The 22,106-nt window shown below is 38.1% G+C and overlaps 1 protein-coding gene and 1 long non-coding RNA gene across 4 annotated transcripts in view; one reads left to right on the top strand and one right to left on the bottom strand.

Annotated features, from left to right (window-relative positions):
- The first annotated feature begins 1,460 nt into the window (after positions 1 to 1,460).
- LOC142139625 (uncharacterized) lies at positions 1,461 to 8,345 on the top strand. The gene is made up of 2 exons (XR_012688243.1): positions 1,461 to 4,828; positions 4,900 to 8,345. It is a non-coding gene; the product is annotated as an uncharacterized LOC142139625 (long non-coding RNA).
- Positions 8,346 to 13,266: 4,921 nt separating this feature from the next.
- The window catches only part of TIGIT (T cell immunoreceptor with Ig and ITIM domains), a 36,835-nt gene continuing 27,995 nt past the window's right edge, over positions 13,267 to 22,106 (bottom strand). The window contains exon 4 of one of the 3 annotated variants that reach the window (XM_075197400.1): positions 13,267 to 14,423. In XM_075197400.1, the coding sequence (XP_075053501.1) occupies positions 14,250 to 14,423 (174 nt within the window). In that variant the 3' untranslated portion in view covers positions 13,267 to 14,249. Of the gene's footprint in view, positions 14,424 to 15,175; positions 15,413 to 19,222; positions 19,954 to 22,106 lie in introns of those variants that run through there. The other 2 variants (XM_075197401.1, XM_075197402.1) reach the window with 2 other exon arrangements.

Genomic DNA, 22,106 nt, shown 5'->3' on the forward strand with positions numbered 1-22,106 from the left:
GTCATGTATAAAGGTTTCAGTAAGTGATGATGACAATTATAGAGCACTAACCTGTCTTATTGTCCGTGGACTTTAGACGTTGAACGGCTGCTACTCCTGTTCCGTTACTGGACTGTTAATCTATCACCTGTGATTACCGTGCTGGTATAATGTTGTCCGATCATGTGGTAAAGACGTGGGACTGTGTCAGATGCTTTATAGCGTTTCATTTTATTCTGATGCACTATTTAAGTCAGTGATCGGCAACATGATACCCTCCAGGCCCACATGTGTGGCACTCCCTTCTTCAGGAGGTCCGTCTGTTGCCTATCACTGGTGTAAGTCATGAAGCTTTATTCCCTGGATGTTGAAGCCATCTGACACACTGGAGGAGCGTAGGCAATGGTTGCTATACAAGTTATAGAGGGGCCAGAACATCCCCGCTTATGTTTTAGGGTTCATAGTAAAGCGTTTGGACATAGAATGTCGGATTTGTGGTGACGGTTCCCACGTGTCTCCGTATAGTGCGCTATCTAGATCAGAGCGTTCTTGTACCCGGCTCATCGCTGCACCGTTCCCTTATTCCTTTGTTTCACTCCTGAGTATTCCTAGGCCTGTTGGGATTGACATAGTACTGGTTCAATTATTCGGATTTTTGTAAATAATTATAACTTATACAAATATTATATGTCCTTTGCTGCCTTGTACAATTCATTAAAGCAGAATTAGTGTATTTTTATGTGTAAAAGGAAATTTAACTGAGTTTTCCAATTTATTTTATTAGAAAAACTTCTTTTGTGTCAGTGATGTTTAGCGTTCCCTCTCTTTAGTACGCCGTTATCTGCCGAGAGCATCTGCTCATGGACTAATTAAAGTAGCAACACCCTAACCTGACTCTGCTTATAAGAGCAGATAAGCAATTATACTAAGGGGAGGTGCATCATAAGAAAGCAGCATATGCAAACAGAATGCATTGCATGATCCAAGTTAGCCAGTTAAACTCAGCATGGTGTCATACCAGCGGTTTAGAAACAACGTATTCCTGCTGCCTGCAGATGCTCCCAAATATTTTAGGAGCATTTTCTTAAGTGTTTGTGAGCATTAATTATCCACTAGGAAAAACGCTGATTTGATACTTCAATAGCCCTTACAGCTCATGTGTTACATGTTTGAGTCTTTTACATCCATTTCGATAGACCCAGACTTCAGCAGCTCTTTTGTCTGCTAGGTAAAAACGCTACATAGTAGCGTTCATGTGCTCTAGAAACTAGAAACAACCAGCAAAGAGAGCAGATCCTATAGATCAAAGTGATATGATTTACAAGCAGATACCTGCTGCTTTTTACTAACATATAAAATGCTGCTTCCAAAACGCACGTGTGACACCAGCCTTAATGTCGTACAACATAAACTTGATGATAGAGTAAGCAAAAATCCAATTTTATTTGCTTTAAGCAAACACAGTCTCTGAGACATTCTGATTTTCACATCCTGTTATAAAATAACAGGAAAATTATAATATTATTATTTTTTTTTCCTGACTTGCAGCATTGATCAGATATGTTTTATGCAAATTCTGCATTACTATATGCAATTCTACACTTCTCAAAGACAGTCCCTAAACCCGATTTCCAAATCGTGTAGGTGTTATATTTTATCTATACCGGATATTGGAACCAGATTTGCACCATGTTAGCTAGTAGATAAACATGGGCTTTGGTCCACTAATGAAAACCACAAAGTGGAATGAATGCGATACCTTATGATAAAGGAAAAATAATCCGACAGATTTCAGGACTATATCACCCCTGCATCCTGCCAGTCAGGCTCGGCTCACACCAGTGGCTTTAGAATCCAGTTAGGGCCTTTTCACACGTGCCATAAAAATGCAGATGTATTCTAAATACGTGTGAAGCATGTGTATATCTGCTGATATGTAAAGCTATATGCACATTTTTTTAAATTCGGGGAAGTAAGAACCCAAATCCTACTTTTATGAGAATGTGTTTTCTAATACAGTGCATTGATAGAGGTGCATAAAACCTAATGTGGGGATGTTTACCCATCATAGCAAATGTGCATGTTCTACAATGTACATGTTTACAAAATGCATGTTTTTATGCTCTTGTGTAAATGCCTTTAGATAGAGGACGGAAGCTGGAGGCACAGGACCATTATCAATAATTTACCATGAAAATATCTCTAAATTATAACTGTAACTATGTTATAATCTCATTGGAAGCATTTTCCTTATAGTTGTTGCATATAATTAGCATTATTAAGATAGGAATATACAATATTGCTGGAAGTATAGAAAAAACCCTAAAAGGATGTGCGTAAAATTTATATAAACTTCTGCTACAAATGCAAATCTTGAGTCCTGTGTCACAATGCAAAATGTTTGCTTGTAGTAAACTAATTAGCTTTCAGATCGAATGCGTATTATTAGATTCCAATCTAGTTTCACCATATAGGATTATTATATATGCACTGAAAGATTGTGGTACTCACTCATCAATATTATTTCCCATTTCAAACCAAGTGTGTTGATCAGAATTTGCAATCTATGGCTCATCAACTGTAGCGGAACTACATAGCCCAGCATGCATTGCTAGACATTGGTAGTTCTTCAGCACCTGTTAAGTCACATGTTTCCTACCTCTGGTCTAGAGGATGCTGGAAATCTTGTACTCACCAATTTCTATTAGAATGGGCCATTCAGCACATTTAATTTAGTCTGACATTGTGAAACAGATTAGTCTGACATTGTGAAACAGATTAGAAACCTCAATCTGCAATTCTGTGCAGAATTAGCGCCACCCTGAGCTACAGATACAGATGGAAACCTGTTTAGTGGTTTGGCTTTTAGCTTAATTGAGGAAAACACTGAGCTAGTTTGTGTTGTTAAAACAGAAACAAAAATATTTAAAACAAAGAACAGTTGTAATAAGTAAGATAATTTGGAAACTCTGTTGGTCAACCATATTTGCACTTTCCATATTCATGTGAACAATTCAGTCTGCAAGATATTGAAGTAATATAGAGAGTGTGGAAAGTGCCATTTAAAATAAAAAGATGTCTCTGATTGCTTGCACTACAGTCACTGTTTCAGAATAACACACATGTATTAATTGTCTGTGTCTTGTGTCTTGAGTATGATACAGTCTCATATTTCTTCTTAGAGCCTTGGAGATCATGTTAGATGTGCTGTGATTTGCTGTAACTATCTTCAGAAAAGCAGATATAGGAAAGATACATGAACAGATAATGAAAGGTTCAGCATCTTTCAGGACTGTGTAACATCCCACAGTCCGCTGCATTCTCATTTTCATCCACTAGATGTCTCTGACTTTCTCAAACCTTTCCATCATTATTATGGCTGGATCGTTTGCTGCTGGCCATTAGCCTAGTGTCATTATCCATTAGTCTCTGCTACTACGCAATAGATTGTGTCTGTTGAAGCTGCAGCAGTTTTTTTTTCTAAAATGATTAGAACAATACTACATATTTCAGAGTCTGCTACCAAGATCAAAGGAATGATATGTATGATGTGACATAAATATTACAATAAACACTATTAATGTCAACAGCTGCTATGGATAACAGTGATGTACTAACATATAGTGCAAAGCTTACATCACAGGCCAAGGTATTATTCTGTATTCAGTACATTATAATATATATACTTGTGCAGACAACTCTTAAAGTGCATTGTCAGAATACATGGGGAAATAACTTGCAAGATGTAAAATTGAAATTACAGTTTTACCCCACCGACCTTCCTGTACATTAGAGACTAACAGAATATCACATGTCTATACAATAACTACTTCCTAAAAGCATTTTATTGTTGTCATATTGTTGTCAGGCCTACAGGAAATGCTTTTATCCGATACAGAGGATGGCATATAACTTTAAATGTCTGTGGGAAAAGGTTTGAGAAATGTTAGATATTTCTATTTATAATTGGAAGAAGTTATCAACATTTATGTAAACTTACATTGACTTACAGCAAATCTATCTCCATCTCGTACGATGAGACTGCAGCCTACCAATTCATTGGTAACTAGGGACATCATGCTTCAGATCCTAGTGGATTGATAGGCCGATAATTGGTGCCTGCAGTGGGTTTAGATGAATGTTCCTTTTTACAAGATGAAATACACTATACTGACACGTTAAGCACGTGACATATCTTAGTCTTATTTATTCATGGGATACATGTGTCCAGCGCGAACATGTGATAACTTGACACTATAATTTTGTGTGACATTGAAAAACTATAGCTACATATAGGTTCCGAGCACAAGTAATGCACAGTGACATTTGTAGTGCACATTCAGTAAATACGATCTTCTCTCTCCAAAGAGCTTAGTATTTAGTAACAAGTTTGAATGGAGTGAAGTCCCTTGTGCCTGTCTTCCACTGCGGAGCCCTACTACACAGACTAACATTTATCTTTTTCATTTTAAGGTGACAGTTTAGTTTGAGACTGATTTGCTTCCTTGTATCAGTATGAAGAGTGGAGAATAATTTCATACTACCATTAAGAATCCACCCGTGCACCGCCATCTCTCATTTTTCATTGTAAACATTCTTTCCATGTATACCCTAATTGATAGAGAGCAATATACACTATACTTTCATTAACTTGTAATGTCTCCTTAAGAAATATTTTGCACTAATTTAGAAGATGGCCTCAATTCACCATGTAACTAGTGATTAGCACCTCTACATGAAGTCGCTACGCTTACATCAGTCAATATTGTGTATTTCATGATGACAATGTTGTAATCCCATTTTATTAGACCAGTTATTCAACACAGGATGTAACAGTTTGATGAGGAAAGTTCTCTGCCGGGGAACGGCGCATGGCGCTGAGAGACAAAGTGATCCCAATTCCACATCCCGCAATGCCAGCTTAGTGATGGAATCCTTTTTAGATCTATAAGGTCGCCATACCTGCAGATGTAATTAAATTGCTTCCCATGACCCCATTGCACTTAAACAAGGGACCCAGCACCGTCATAGTAATCACTGTCCCTTGGGTTGCTTAAGGTACTACGCAAGGAAAGGATCTCCCATAGCATTAATCAGTGTTGAGAGATTATGGGGCTCCCGTTATTTATGTTTGTTTTGGTAATCAGCCAATCTTCTTCCGTCAGTTCTCTCTGGTTTGTGAGTTTGCTCTTTGCTTTTGTTGTTATATGTTGTTTTTTTTTATTATTGCACTAAGTTTGACTGCACTGCATTGCACTACTGACAAGTCATTGCACAGGCCGAGAGATAGAGAGATGATGACACTAGCTACAAAGCTGGAATGGGTTTAACCCACTTTATTAAAAAAAAAAAAGCTGATCTTCCTAGATATAAATAGACTGATTGCCTTCCTTCCCTCCCCCTAATCTTACACTTGTATTTATATGTAAATGATCGCCCCAATAAACACCCTCCAATAGTGAAAGCCGATCCTTCAAAAGGAAACCTAGGGGCATTTATTGAGGTCGGAATGTTGACCTACTCATCGGACTTCTGACATTAAACGGCGACTGTTTACCAGTAACCAACAAGTACACTAACTTTGATGCCAATTGCATTTTAAAATGTAGCGTTGTGTGATTCTAAATTGAATTTGTGCTTCCTGACATAGATGTGAAAACAGTGCTTAATAGGGATGAAAATAGTCCATATCTAGAACTACTTTAGAGAGATTAGATTGGAGGCGAGGGTAAACAGAGGCTCACAGCCAGTATTGATACCCTATGTGGATCTCACAGTCCAGATATGATGTAATAATGGTTGATAGCAATTGTTTTGTTGATCTGTGATACGTTTTATGTAAAGGAGATAAACATTGTTCACGTCTAATTCTGCAGATTTTCATGAATTCCGCCTATTCTGGAAATGGGACACTAGTCGCTAATGAGTTTAAAACTAAACAGCCATAATCTCATTTAGAAATGTGTCAGAACTACCAGATCAGACAAATGATGACAAATCTAGACTTGTACTGCAATTATTAGGAAAATGTGTTTCGTAAAGCTCTCAGCCTTATGCTTTCCTTGATGGCTGCTTGCTGCAATATCCTACTGAAGTCAGGCACAAGGCCGCTGGTCTGGAGAGGTGGGATCCTATGCCCGCAAAGCTGTGATTAGATGACATTTGCACTAGACTCCAACTAATACTTTCAGCTGGAGCTGCTGAATTAGAGAAAGCACGCACACTCTAACGTGGCTCTCGTGGCAGGAGGAATAGATTGATGAGTTGTCATCTGTGCTTTCATGCTCTGTATATACTGGATCCCACGTTAGCTACGTGTCCACCATTAATATTTCACTTTGCACCCAGCGTCGTGTCCCTGTACGACTGGCCAGTATCTGAATAGAACTCGGATTATCACAATAAACATACCCATTTGGCTCCAGTCCACTGCTTGCTGTCGTTTACATTCTTCCTCGTCTCAGCCGCGGAGAGCGGGGGGGTCTTTCTTGAGTCATTGGCTTGTTGGCGTCTGCTTTTATTTGAGAGGTTTATTTCTGTGCTAATAATGAAGTATTGCACTTTTTCCCCTTGTAAAATATGGGGAATAATATTTAGTTGTAAAAAAAAATTAAAATAACGGAGTTTGGAAGTTGACCAAATTGTGATTCTGCGTAAAATACTTTCGCAACTATAGTCTGGTGTTGGTGTCGAGGGGGGAGTGTTGCTAGCTATTAGCAACTTAGCAAATATATTTATTGTTGTAGAAATGGGATTCCGCTTGCACCAACTTAGTACAAGTTTACCGAGAAAGAAAACACCTTACTGCCTTGTATCAGTCGTATCACAACGTAAAACCACCGGTTTAGCCACCGACCAGTGAGTTTGGCTCAGCCAGAAAGACCAAAACACTGGTCTCCATTCACGTTTCTCTTTCTGTATCATACATTTTCAGTAGTATATGTTGGATAGATCTGAAACAATGTAACAACGTGAGCTAGGAACCCCCCCCCCATGTCCCTGTCAATCACTGTCCACACAGAAGCACTAATTTCACTAAAGCGTTAGTTACAAATACAACAGATTATTATTTTTTGATTAACATTTTTTTTTAAATTACTAACACCGTTCCTTGTATTTAATCTTTACAAGCAGTATCAACCGTTCATGTGAAAAGCGATGACTTCAATTTAAAAAAAAAACAAAAACATTTTTGTTATATTATTAGATTTTCACTTTTTGTTGGTGTTTTTTTTTTTCACATTGTTGATATGTAATTCTACTGTAGACCAAATATTAGAGTGGAGGCTTCATTTCAGGCAAAGGCAGACAGCATGGTAAGGTACAGCGAGCAAGCGTGCGGAGCACTTATATGCTTAATGTATGATAAGAAGCCTTATCAATTTGTTTTACTATGAGCTGTCAGGGGATTTATGTATCGCTCGCCCATCTGGCAGCCAAAGAGACAAGACAGCGCTTACCAGTTATAGGGAGCTTTTCAATACAACACTATTTCATGTTTTTTAATCATATAATCATTTTATTATGTTATTGTATATTCCTTCAGTACCAAGACAGGAGCGCATTGCAGGTTGTGGTGAATTGTGTTTAGACAATGCATTGAGTTTGTTCTTTTATTTTATTGTACATATTACTACAATATATATTCTAGCTTTTTATATAATTCTAGTAGGAAGAAACTATTTTGTCAGATGCTCTTTGTGATGAGAATGCACTACAGATTATGCTTGGTACCATGCCATGACTACGTGTAGACGGTGTGCCTGGTACCAGGCCGTAGTTATGTCTAGAGGGTGTGCCTGGTACCATGCCACGGTTATTCTAGAAGGTGTGCCTGGTATCAGGCCGTGGTTATGTCTAGAGGGTGTGCCTGGTATAAGGCCGTGGTTATGTCTAGAGGGTGTGCCTGGTACCATGCCGTGGTTATGTCTAGATGGTGTGCCTGGTACCATGCCGTGGTTATGTCTAGATGGTGTGCCTGGTACCATGCCGTGGTTATGTCTAGATGGTGTGCCTGGTACCATGCCGTGGTTATGTCTAGAGGGTGTGCCTGGTACCATGCCGTGGTTATGTGTAGATGGTGTGCCTGGTACCATGCCGTGGTTATGTCTAGAGGGTGTGCCTGGTACCATGCCGTGGTTATGTCTAGATGGTGTGCCTGGTACCATGCCGTGGTTATGTCTAGAGGGTGTGCCTGGTACCATGCCGTGGTTATGTCTAGAGGGTGTGCCTGGTACCATGCCGTGGTTATGTCTAGAGGGTGTGCCTGGTACCTTGTTGTGGTTATGTCTAGATGGTGTGCCTGGTACCATGCCGTGGTTATGTCTAGAGGGTGTGCCTGGTACCATGCCGTGGTTATGTCTAGAGGGTGTGCCTGGTACCATGCCGTGGTTATGTCTAGAGGGTGTGCCTGGTACCAGGCCGTGGTTATGTCTAGAACGTGTGCCTGGTATAAGGCCGTCGTTAGGTCTAGAGGGTGTGCCTGGTACCATATTGTGGGTTTGTCTTTAACCTCTTCACTGTTTTACTGTTTAAACTATAGAGGGTGTTGAGCAGCTCCAGGCTATGAAAAATCATCCATATTACACAGTCAAATTGTGTCCAAAATGATTCTAGGAAATGCCAAGATTTTAAATCTACCAATTACAGCGCACTTGCAGGCTTCAGTGAAAACAAAATCTGATTATTAACCCTTTTTTGTCACCCTGTAATTGAAGTTATTCATGCGTATTGTACTTTCTGAGATAGACAAGTGAGAACAACCATGTTTCATATAAGACATAAAAACACAGTTTGAGGATGGATATTCCACTATGTGATGATCATTGTCTCTGTTGGAAAATTCCATCACAGCTCCACGTTTTACTAAAATAAAATTTCACAAGTCACACAAATTGCTGATAAGTTACCTGAGTATCGTTATCTGCTGTAAATATTATTTGTTATGAACGGCGGCATCTTAGCAGCTCAGTATTAAAGTTACTCATTCAACGGTGCTAAATCTTTCAAAATATGTCCAAGAATATTTAATATGCTCTATCCCTAGAACTGCTACTGTCAGGTCACTAAGCCAATCCCAACCTCATTTATTTTAAGCAAATTCAGTTCTTTCTTGTGGCCAAAAAGTTTTGAAAAACTAAACTTATATATGGAAAAAAAGAGGCGTAGGACACTTTCAAGGCCAAGCCAGCACAGGAGGCCTCTGTTTCACCTTTGTAACATTGTCAAGAAAAGTATTTCAATTTGGAAAGATAAATGATAATTTATGGTGTAATCAATATTTTTCATTGCCTGCAAGTTGTGTTCTACGGTTTTCAGCTGTGCGTTCACTTTAACATCTTCCATGCAAACTCTACAAATAATCCCTTCTCTTGGGTGGGTGGGGGGCCTGCAATGCGACAAAATGGGGGTCACTAACCACACAGAAATGTTCCTACAATTGTATGCCCTTGACTGAAATTGTCTTGAAATGAGAAATGTCAGATTTTTTTAAAAGAAAAAAAAAACGAAGGAAACCTATTTTTGTTGTGTAATATTTTCTATTTTTGAATGCATTTTATTGGTATAAGACTGTTTGTTTTTGTTGTTTTAATCTCTTTGGTGAAGGCATTAATTAAAAAAAAAAAGTGAAAAAAAAATATACAAATAAACGGAGAGACAATTTGAAACAATCTATGTTTGCCCTTATGCATATGCTGCAGTTCGGAGATATTAAAGCTGATTTGTCAATGAGTGTTAAAGATGGGATAACATTTTTTTTTGTACTTGTTAAGATAATATTTGTATCCACTGCTGTTAATTTTGTGTTGAAAAGGACGTAGAAAAGGGATTGTTGTGTTTTCAAGTTTTAATTTTTTTTTTATTAGGAAAGATATTATTTATGAGATGTCAAACACTGGACTTGGAGTTTAAGTGTAAAAAATAAAAATTTCCAGTCATACAATAACTGTGGCCCCTCCGAATCTCCTTTTTACATCATAACACATTTATATTTTGTTTTGTAACAGTAATCATAAAACCTTCACGTCTGCTTAAAGTTGGCATAAAGTGGTCCATGTGGGATAGAGGAACAGAGTTTGCAGAATTATTTAGGGATAATTAGTTTTCATGATTATTACTAAACAGAGACTAATAATTAATATGATTCAACTTTAAGCAGTGTGAATTGTAGAACCGTCAACGGTTGTAGTAAGAGGAGATGAGGAAGGGGACACCACAACAGTCAAACACAAAAGTGGCAATATGCTAAAGGCTGACCTGCGGAGATCCATAGACCATCCCAGTACTTTCTCCATCCTGAGCATTAAACGCAACCAAATTCACAGTCACTTGGGAGTGAAACTGAGAGGGTCTTTCTCCCCCCTGTTCAATGTGAGATCAGACAAAGCACAACAAAAGCGCTTTAAGTGCATATTGAATGGGGGCTTCTTTTCTTCTTCCCACGTAACTTCCCTGAGCAATCACACCGTTTCTAGTACGTGCCTTCGTTTCTGCTTCTAAAGTGACCCAGCTGGAACATCACTGCCCCCTTCCCCCACGCCACCTGTCTTCGCCTCGAAATTAGCACAAAACTGTCACAATCAAGCCGTAGAAATGGCCGGCACAAGGTTTTTCGTGCATTCTTACAGTTTTTGGCTTGAGTGTCCTCTTTTATGCCTTTTTTAGAAAATAAGGAATCTCTTCACTACCTTGAAATATCATTAGTCCTCATCACGATACATATTTTAATTAGAAACATAGAATGTGGCCTTAAACTCATTTATTCACTTTCTCAGTTCATATCTACTGACATTAGCTTCCCTTGTATGTTTTAATTCCTATTCATCAATATCGGACCCAGGGTGTACCATTTTGGTTTTTCTTAGACGGCTGTTGCAGATAAAGTTAGATCCATCGACCCGTTTAGTGCTTCCTAACACAGATGTGGCCTCCAATGACCTTGCTGAGACTGTTGGACCCATCGCTGTACTCTGAAATGTTCCCCAATTCTTAAGGATTAAGAGACTTCATCACTGCCAGATTTATGTATATATTTCACTGTGAAAACTGCCTCCTTAAAGACTTGAATATATTCTTTCTTTTACTTTAATTATCTTATCATTTTAACCACCTTTGGTTTCCTCCCAAATGACTTTTTTTTTTTACAACTCAAGACCAAATGCAGGATGGAGAAAGCTAAGAACTAGACTCGTTAGGATGCTCTGGTCTGTATGTCACCTTGTATAATCCTCACCTACAAGATCTATCATTTAATTACCCAAAGTGTTCCAGTAGCCAAAACCGAGTACACAAACCCTTTCAGCATTTCGCAGTAGTGGTTAACTCACCAAGAAGCCAGGATGCAGAATACTTTAAATCTTAGCTAAAATGTTTTGGACTATTAATTAAACATAATATACTACAATATATCAGCCATTGTCTGATTAAAACAAATACCGACCGGACATAGTATTAAGAGGTGCTAAACCAGAAGACGCGATGTGGTGCTATTAACACCGTGTTGGCTGCTCAAGAACCTGGCATAATGGTGAAAGGATTTGTGGGTAGTAGGACAACCAAGAGAAAATGACCAGGTGAGGACTGAAGGACAGACAAACCAGGTCACAACCTCCGCTCACTCAGCTCCTGCCAAATACTATTGAAATAAACCCAAACTTTCCAGATTCCATCACAAGACAGTCCAGACAGAGGTCACAACCTCCGATACCGGATCACGCACGATAACTGAGCAACAAGCAGAATTTAACCAGTCATCCACATGCAGTGAACAGCTGTCATTTCCAGCCGTTATTTTACTATTTCAGTTCAAAGAAGATTTGAGGAGTAGAATAAGAAATAGTGTTTTTAAGGAGCAAAAACAATAAATAAAATGGGCAAAGCATTGCAAATCAAAACAGCCGCATCCTTTCACTAACTGTTTTTGGTACTGTTCAGTTTTCTTCCGCTTTACAAGTGTGTTTCTGCAGCATATATGTATATATACATACGTATATACTGTATGTATGTCTTTATATATACATTCATGTATTCTGTATGTGTGAGTTGACATGTATATATTTGTATTTAACAGAAAAAAGCAACAATTGGTTAAAAATAAAACTGCAAATTGAAGGTAATTTATCTACTGGTAACAGTACAATATCCCTTGTGTACTTGGCTGATACAAGGGGTGCCAGCTGCTCTTGGCCTGCCTTTCATACATTGATTTTCGTCCTTGTTTTTTTTAATTGGGGCTTGTTGGGGAATGTGTGAGAGTGATGTAAAACAAAATAAATAAGAAAACCTTCTTGAAGCACCTTAATACGGCACATTATGTGTCATTGTTATCACACGGAGCACCTTATACACGTAGGAGTATCACACTCGTGTTTTGTAGAATGAGTCCCCTGTCTGATTTCTGTTTTTTCTGCTCATTCATTCCAGGACCGGAGCAGTTTTTTAATTTCATTTAGTGCCCATTTGTCTCCTGTCCGACTGAGCCATCACAGAAATATAATTCTGCTGGACGTACGTGTGTACATCCTTTCCCGTCAATAAAGCATGTCGGTACTTCAGCCATTCACATAAGGACGTTCATCTGTCCATGGAGGCAGCCATGACCATGTCACCTATAAGTTGACTTGGTGCTTGTGACATTACTGAGACACGAGGCATAATGTGCCTCACGACTCCGTAAGATCACTTGTTCTTAGTAAATCAGTAAGCTGAACCTTGGTTAAGCCCACAAGATGGCTGCCTCTACTCTGTGTACACTTCCCGCGGTAATGTAGCGCGGAGACGTTTAATGCAGTTTGTGTGTTAATTAACATTCTTTACTGTGATTACATCTCTAAAATAATAACCAATAAAACCAATAATTACAGAAGGATATATAACTTACTGTAATTTTTAAAGAATGTTAAGAAGAAAATTAAATGTGGATCATCCATATTGCGTTCACGGGACTGTAAAAGATATTATTAGTATAAAGTATATTTAGTTCCTGCACAGATCATGAATATGTCACTACTCATTACACGTGAGTCAATAAGCACTTAATACAAGAAACAGCAAAGTGATATATATTTTTTCTTTTTCCATTCCCCACAAACTAATGTCCATTAGTGTGATTAAATCAGCCATTAAGACGTCATAACAGGCCGGCGCTCTATCTGTCTGCTTGTCTGTGGGCTTGGTACCCCTCAACTGAGCGCCCCAACATACCGTGTCTTTGTCAGAAGGCAGGCCAACAGCTGACAGTTTGGGTGAAACATCCATCGTTACTTCTTTTCGATGTTTTTCAGTTTCTTTTATTATTTTTTTTTGCTCAGTAACATTTGTCAATTATGGAAAAGTAAATGAACAGAAAAATATAGACTTTTAAGATTTTAAAAAAATGCATACGCCTTTTTCATCAAGTGCTTTAAAATATAGAATTACTACACACATCTTGACAGCTTTTTTTTTTTTTCAAACAGTGGCAGAACCCTTAAGGCCATCTATTATCAGCCTCTTATCTTTCACACCTATATTTACCTGTGATTTGTATTTGTTATTTAAACAGGACAAAAAAAATATAAAAAAAAATAAAAAAACATAATTGTAGCGCTTCAATATTCTATTATATGACTATTGTGACATTTTTTGAATACTGTGAAAGTTTATCTCTTGCATATACTTTATACAGAAGTATTACGCCTTAAATACGAAAAAAAAAACTTTTACAAGTTTTCTGTTCTGTGTGGAAGAGTTATCGATGTTGCTAAAGGATGATGTTTTTTTTGTTTATTTTTATTTTTTAAATGTTACCAGCACTTTTTTGTAAGTTTCACTTTCTGAGGTATTGTAAAATTCACACTGTTTGTGAAGTTTGAATATGAAGGAATAATTAAAAAAATGAAAACACTCTTCTGTGGTTATGTTTATTTGGTATTGGGGTTTACTTTTTGTAGTAGTTTGTTTTACGTTACCAAATAAAAGCAACATTGAGACAATTCCATAAAGCATTCTGCAGAAAATATCAAATAAACCGTCTTTACCTGTGTGTCTTTTCTTTGAGTTGGACAGTCAGTGTGGGAAAAATGTACCCAGGTTCATGATGTAATAAAACCAGTGTTTTGTTGGACATTAAACAAATATGACTCACATTGAGACGTGTTCAGAGAGGAATACACCATAACGCAAACTTGCCCCTATTTGGGAAGTTTTTTGACTTGAAATATCCAAAGAACAACACAGAAAATTCCTAGTGACAGTATGACGTTTGTACAGAACTTCTCATTTCCAGAATTTTAAATAGTGTAGATGTCTTTATAGAGAATTACATTAAAGTACTCTTGTGGTTGACTATTGTCCTCTTCCTCAGCTGCTGGTAGGGTTGGCACTGAGCTTGGTGTTGTTGGATCTGCAGGTTTTGCTGGTGAAGAAATTGGTCTTATACGAGACGGGATCCCTCTTGATTTTCTCTAGAATAAAAGTAATTCAAATCATTACCAAAAATTAGGTGGAATAGAGTTGAATTGTCATTATTCCATTTTCTCAAAAACAAAATTGTGTAAGAATTATTTTTCTTTAAGTAAAGGTTTTATTTAACTTTGTATATAGATACAATTTATGTCATTATTCTATAAAATAAAGTTAACGAGAATTAAAATTGGGGTTGTTAATGTGTTTTCCCACCCAGGATTAGGGAGGTAGAATATAAGTGAATAGAGTTAAACACCATTTTATACAATACACATTGTTTCTTTTTGGACTATAACATTTTTTATTTTTAACAGCAGTTTCTTTTTAATGTAAGGTGTGCGCCAACTCTACAACCCAAGTCCTTTTAAGCTTACATGTAAAGCTTCAGGATGTAAAAATGGAGGAAATTTTTACAGAATATGACTTTCAATAAGTGTAATTTATAAGATAAACCCGCTGAGTGTAGAAGTAAAACATTTGTGTGCAGTTGATTACACATATTCACTGCTGTCATAAACGGTGGTAGTCTTCAAAATGACACTGAAATCTCCGATAGCACATACCACAACATGATGGCAGCGATGGTGTAATCCCCAGCACTCTTCAGAGTGACTGCTTGAAAACCAGACTTGAAAGGAGTCCGATTAATAAAGATGCCTGGCGCCTAGACTGACGTCACTTTGAAGCCTGACTGTATTCTTGTTGCTGTTAAGATGGTAAGTTAAGGAGGCCACGGCTGTACAATGTGCAAGCCTTTGTAAAGTACATTGTACAGCCGAGGCCTCCTTAAATTACCACCTTAACACCAACAAGAATACAATCAGGCTTCAAAGTGACATCAGTCTAGGCGCCAGACATCTTTATTTGTCGGACTCCTTTCAAGTCTGGTTTTCAAGCAGTCACTCTGAAGAGTGCTGGGGATTACACCATCGCTGCCATCATGTCGTGGTATGTCGCTTTCACGTACGCAACCCGTCATAAATATTTGCTGATGAAAGAAAAAGTTAGAAGATATAAGGGTAAAAGATCAGCCCTGTATTGGTCTAACAAAGAAAAAGATTTTTTTATCCTATCCAAAAGGATGGATAAGATTGGGCGCTTCTGTGAAATCCCAGTAGGGGAATTAATTTATAATTTGTTATAATAGTTCAACAGATCAAAATATATATAAAACAGTTCTAAAATAGCCACAAATCAATAAACTTGATAATGATAATTGCTGCTCTTTTAGGGGATTGTTGTGTATCCCTAAATACTTACAAAAGAAAAAATAACAACTATGAAAAGCGTAAAACTTTCATACCAAATGTTCATACCACCACAGATCAAAATAATATAAATCACTTTATTAAAACATAGTTAATATAACAAATGATGCCACTCTTATGTCTCCACTTTGTATGGGATCTAATCCACTGTTGGTACCCAGAATCAAGTATTTCGCTTCCCGGGGAAGAAATTGACAGTGGGACCTGGCAGGCTGTGACGGGTTAGGTTCTCTGATGGCTGCAGCATGCCTCTGATCTCTCACCACTCTTTACTGCCGGTTACCTTGCGGTTTCTTGTACTCACATACAGTAGTCTTTGCTCCCGATTTCAGAATCGGATTAGTTAAATCCACAGTTTAGATATTTGTAGACTTCTTCCAGTTGTTATTGCACCAGATTGGTATGATGGTTCTTATATTTGCATAAAAATAGTAAGATCCTACACGTTTCTCCACATGCAGTGTGGTTTCCTCTGAGATATTTTTACAGAGATTTGGACTCTGAGAGACTCTGTCCAATAAACAAATGGTCGCTTAATTAACTCTTTCCAGAATCATACAATTAAACATAATCATTAACTTTTCATTCATATTAAACACTTATTTCGATTTGTGGTGGTATTTGTGACAAAAACATCTCGTTATTCTAAATACAATTTCTAACTTTAGAAATTCAAACTTTAATATATCATAAAATATATAAACATAAAACATCAACATAAAAAATATAATTAATAGTCTTGTTTTGTGAGTTCTTCTCCTTCAGTTCCCTAGGTAGCTCACTAACTGCCTCAGCCACAGGTTCATTTGTTTATAACTAGTACATTTTTCAAATATATAAAATCAAGCTATCATAATAAGTTAGTTTCAATCATTGTTATAACAAAAATATACATAGGAATTTCTTTTCTAGTAATAATTTCTTTTTTACACTTTTTTCCTTTACTACAGATTCAAACTCTCAACCTTCGATACCCTAAGTAGTTCACTGACCCCCTAGACCACAGATTAATCTGTTAGTAACTAACACATTTCTCAACACAGATGTATTCAACCCTTCAAGAAGATCCAGAAAGCTTCCCATTTACCCAGGGAAGCAAACTTATCACCTTCTCTTATAATTTATTTTATATGGCAACCAGTTTTAAACCATCCAAGGAACCTTTAGGTTTTTGTATAAAATGTCTTGCTAGACTGTGTGAGCTTTTACCATTTCAAAATATTTCTCCTATGTTCGAGAAATCTCACATTCAAAGTTCTCGTGGTTCTGCCTACATACTGAGCCTCACATTCACATTCTAACAGATAAATCATAAGTTTCGACTGACAATGCATGAACTTCTGATCTCATAGCTCTCTTCTGTTATCGTAGAACAAAAACTTGTTTTTTCATTTTGACCATATATGCAAGTTATACCAGATTTTCTACCACACTTAAAAAACCTTTAGGTTTCTGAAAAAGCCAATCTAATATTAATGATTGGCCTACAGTACTCTTTTGAAATGGCTTTGCACTAATGTATTCTTAATTGTGGTTCTCCTAAAAATCACTTTAGGATTTTTTTGGATCAAGGTCATTAGTGCTTCGTCATGCTCAAGAAAGGAAAACTTATTTTTTATGATACCTTTAATTTGTTTAGAATAAGAATTTAATTAATGAATCTCACCTGATTATTTGTGTCTAATTCTTCAAATTTTCAAAAAGTATTCTCTTTATGCTTCTTGGCTAATAATGTTTTTCTATCTTCTTTAATTCAAAAAATGCTTTCTTTAAAAGTTAATATAAATAACCTTGAGTTGAGAATGATTTCAACAAGGATTCAGCCTGTTGATAGAAAGTCTTATCTGAAGTGCAATTTCTTCGCAGTCTTAAGAGTTGTCCCCTTTGCATATTCTTCTTTCATCTATGTAGATGCCAAATTTTTATAATTCAAAAAAATGGTTGCTGCCACTTCGTTTCTAAATGTTTCTTTAATTATGTGTGCCTCTTCCAGGAAGTTAATGTGGCTCCTGTTAGAAGAGCTTGTGAATTTCAAACCAAAATTATTCGTGTTATGGTGCTCAACGAATTGACTGAAATCAACTATGTTCCCTTCCCAAATGTAAAACAAATCATCTATATATCTTATGTAGAACACTAGGTTTGCTCCACATCTACTATTCCAAATATATTCTTGTTCAAATAAACCCATAGATATCGGTTTTCAAAACTCGGGGCAAACCTAGTGCCCATCGCTGTACCATGAACCTGTAAATAATATTATGAATCAAAAAGAAAATAGTTGTGTGCCAAAATAAACTTAATAGAATCTAAAACAAACCCATGTCACGAGACATCCAGGCCCTCATCATTTTCTAAATTGTGTTTTACTGCATTTACACCTGTACGGGATATAATTTTGTCAAGGGACTCTACATCACACGTTAAAAATAAATAATTTCCCTTCCAGTGATATGAAAATATAGAATTAAACAAATTCAATAAATAGAGAAAGATTAGACATAAGAGACTCTACACCAGATATAATAGGTATCCCAGAAGGTGCTATAAGTGATTTAGGTATTTTAGGTAAATAATAAAATGTAGAGACCACTGGGTGATTAGTGAGCAGGAAACCCATTTCGTCCCTGGATATTGCCCCATCAGTAATACCTCTAGCAAAATAGGACTTCAACTCTGTAGAAAATGTAGTTGGATAAGATTAAAGTTTATATAGAAAGCTTAATTATTAAGTAGTCTAAGTGCTTGTTGTGTATAATACTCTTGGTTCAGAATTACAAGCATCCCCCTTATCAACAGGTTTAATAATGACAGTAGAATCTTTCATTAACTTTTTTTGTTATACTAGCTATGTTTTTAATAAATAATTTATATGATATCATTTGGATCTGTGGTGGTATGAACACTCTGTATTGGTCTAAATCTGTGTATGCAACATGTACTTGACATCCACTCAACACCCACGATCCAAACCCAAAACTATCAAACAAGCTATAAGCAGCCTTTACATAGCTTAAAACAGTCTCATTAGAATATTGGGATAAGTTAGTCCATGTTTCTGATATACCCAAATCACACCCTGTTCCTCCTGTGACGTGCCCCTTCCCATGAGCTCATATCCGCAAGTCACTTTCTTTTTTTACCCTTTTAGTTGTTGGATTTAGGGAAATGGAGGGGTGGGAAGGCTGTGACATATGTAGTTTCCTTTCCATTTTTTTTATACAAGAAGGCTTATAGACTCTGTTTACCTCACACATGGGTGGATTAAGATGTGACCTTGATGTATATATTTTTAGCCACTGAAATGCAGCAGCTGTTAAATTGTGTACTGAGTTACTTTCTACTGTTCAGTGTTGAAGCATAACAACACCTAGAGTATTACTTGAGTGACTATAGTGGATGGACAGTAGGTTATGCTGTGTAGTATTTATGGTATGTATAAATAGGATAGTTACTTTGTTATATTGACTCAACTCAACAGGGAGGTGTGGAGTCTAACGAGCCACGGACTACGCCAGGGAGTTTGGCTTTTGCTGCGGGAGATGCGCAGGTAGTCGTCCTCCAAGTGAGTTACCAGCAAAGCAACTAGATGGTATAGGAAGGTCAGGCAATCCGGGTTGAAATCAAAAGTACAAAGGAGTGATCCAAAGGAGTAGTCAAACAAGCCGAGTCGATACCATGGGGACGAAGGAGTGCAGAAGGGAGATCCAGAAGAATGGACAGACTGCCAAAGTCAGGCAAATTAGAGGGACGCTTGTGGAATTTCTTCAAGAGGAGTGGGGCATGAAGATCTTACTTGTTGACCCAGAATCTTTCCTCTGGACCAAAGCTCTCCAACGGACAATATACTGACAACGTCCACAGAGCATGTGTGAGTCTAAAGTTCGACTAACCTAGTACTTGTCACCTGAAGAGGTCAAAATAGGAGTAGGATGAGGAGGGAGATGGGAAAGTATCATCTGCTTCAGAAGAGAAATATGAAATGTATCATGAACCTTGAGGGAAGGGGGCAGACTGAATTTGTATATAACAGGATTGATGACACGGGTGATGCAGAATGGTCCAATGAAGCATGGTGCCATCTTCAAGGAGGAGACTCGGAGCCTCAAATTACATGTAGACAACTAGACCCTATCGTCAACACGAAGTACGGGCAGGAGCTTCCGATGACAGTCTGTGAAGCGTTTGTAACGTTGAAAGGATTCCAAAAGCCTTGCCTTTGTCAGGGTCCAAATACCAGCAAAGTCCGGAACCATAGAGTCTGCGGCAGAAACAGAAGAAGAGAAGTCTGAGAGGAAAGGTTGAACCCCAAATACAGACAAAAAAGGGGAGAGGCCGGTGGAATCATGGACATGGTACTTTTGGGAAAATTCTGCCCAAGGGAGAAGATTAGACCAATCACTTGATTCTCCAAAGAAAAACATCGTAAATAGCCCTCAAGATCCTGGTTCACCCACTTGGTTTGCGGATGATAATCAGAAGAGAATTTTAAGTTCAGATTTTTACAAAAGGCCCTCCAAAAGTGGGATACAAACTGGACACCCTGGTCCGAAATTATTTCACAAGGATATCCATGGAGTCTGAAGATCGCCTTAATAAAGATGAGAGCCAACTGAGAGGCAGTAGAGAGACCAGCCAGAGGAAAAAAGTGTACCATTTTGGAAAATGTGTCGACAATGACTCAAATGGTATTAAAGCAACCGCTGAAAGGGAGATCCGTAATAAAATCCATCAATATACTAAGCCATGGAGCATCAGGAAAGGGAAGAGGATGGAAGAGTCCCAGAGGAGCATGTCAGGGATTCTTGTGCTGAACACACACCACACAAGCCGAGATGAACTTGCGAACATCAGAATAAAAAGTGGGCCACCAATATCTCCAGCATAGAATGGCATAGATCTTTTTAAATCTGGCGTGGCAGGCTAAATTAGACGAGTGCGACCATTGTAAGGCTTTGAGCAGTAAATGCGGGTTCCAAGAAAGTGCAACCATGGAGCGAAGTCTTAGCTGTAGTTTTGGTCAAGGCCACAATATTGGTGGGATCTACAATGGGTCGTGGCTCAGACAGAGAGAGGAGATCAGAATTATCGAAAGAAGGGGATAAGGCATCGGCCCGGAAATTCTTGGATTCAGGGCGGTAGGTAAGAATGAGATTAAAGCATGAGAAAAAGGATGCCCACCGAGCCAGGGATTTAGACACTGGGTGTCCCATAAGATGAGATTATTATGGTCGATATAAACAGTGACCGGGTGAAAGGCACCCTCAAGGAGAAGATGCCATTCTTCTAAAGCCAATTTAATGGCTAGGAGCTCCTTGTCTCCGATCTCATAATGTTTCTCTTTGGAAGGGAATCTTCTGGAGAAGAATCCACAAGGTTGCGGGATGCTGGAAGTGGACTTTTGCTGAGGAGAAGGCCCTTTTAAGGATATGAAGGCTGCCGCAGCCTCAGGCGACCAGTTCTTGGGGTTGGCTGATTTCCCGGGTGAGGGCAGTAATGGGGGCAATAATAGTGAAAAATACTTTAATGAACTGCCGATAATAATTGGCAAAGCCCACAAACCTTTGGATGGCTTTGATGCATTGGGGTTGCAACCAGCTGTAGATTGCTGCAACCATCTTGGGGTCCATTTGTAACCCGGAATCAGATACCATGAACCCCAGAAATGGAACTTGAGAAACCTCAAAGATTCATTTTTCCAACTTGCGATATAACCGATAGCTGCGGAGACAAGAAGGTACCTCCGTGACATGAACATGGTGGGAAGGAAGATCCTGAGAAAATATTAGAATGTCATCGAGGTAACCACCACCGCAACATACAAGAGGTCCCGAAAAAATCTTGTTGACAAACAATTGAAAAACTGCTGGGGCATTACAAAGACCAAAAGGCATTACAAGATACTCATAATGCCTAGCTCGGGTGTTAAACGCGGTTTTCCACTCATCCCCTTCTCGGATAGGGATTAGGTAGTAGGCCCCACAAAGATCAAATTTAGAGAAGATTTGAGCGCCACTAATCCTGTCAAATAGTTCAGAGATGAGGTAATGGATAGCGGTTTTTGATGGTAATCTTGTTCAGTTGGCGGTAATCTATACAAGGACTGACAGAACAGTCTTTCTTTACAAAGAATAATCTATCACCAGCAGGTGAGGAAGATGAACCCCACGCTGAAGGTCCTCAATAATGTACTGAGACATTGTTTGAGTCTCTGGGAGAGAAAGGGGATAGATTCTTAAACTGTTTACCAGGAATCAATTCAATCAGACAGTCCAAAGAGCGGTGAGGAGGAAGAACCTCAGACTCGGTCTAGCTGAAGACATCACTGAACACATTGTAGAGAGCGAGAGGAGAGGGCTCCGATGAAATGATGTGGCAGGTGGTCTGAGAATCTGTAAGATGGATCAAAGTGAG

The sequence above is a fragment of the Mixophyes fleayi genome, chromosome 2, assembly GCF_038048845.1.
Source record: "Mixophyes fleayi isolate aMixFle1 chromosome 2, aMixFle1.hap1, whole genome shotgun sequence".
In the NCBI taxonomy this organism is placed as follows: domain Eukaryota; kingdom Metazoa; phylum Chordata; class Amphibia; order Anura; family Limnodynastidae; genus Mixophyes; species Mixophyes fleayi.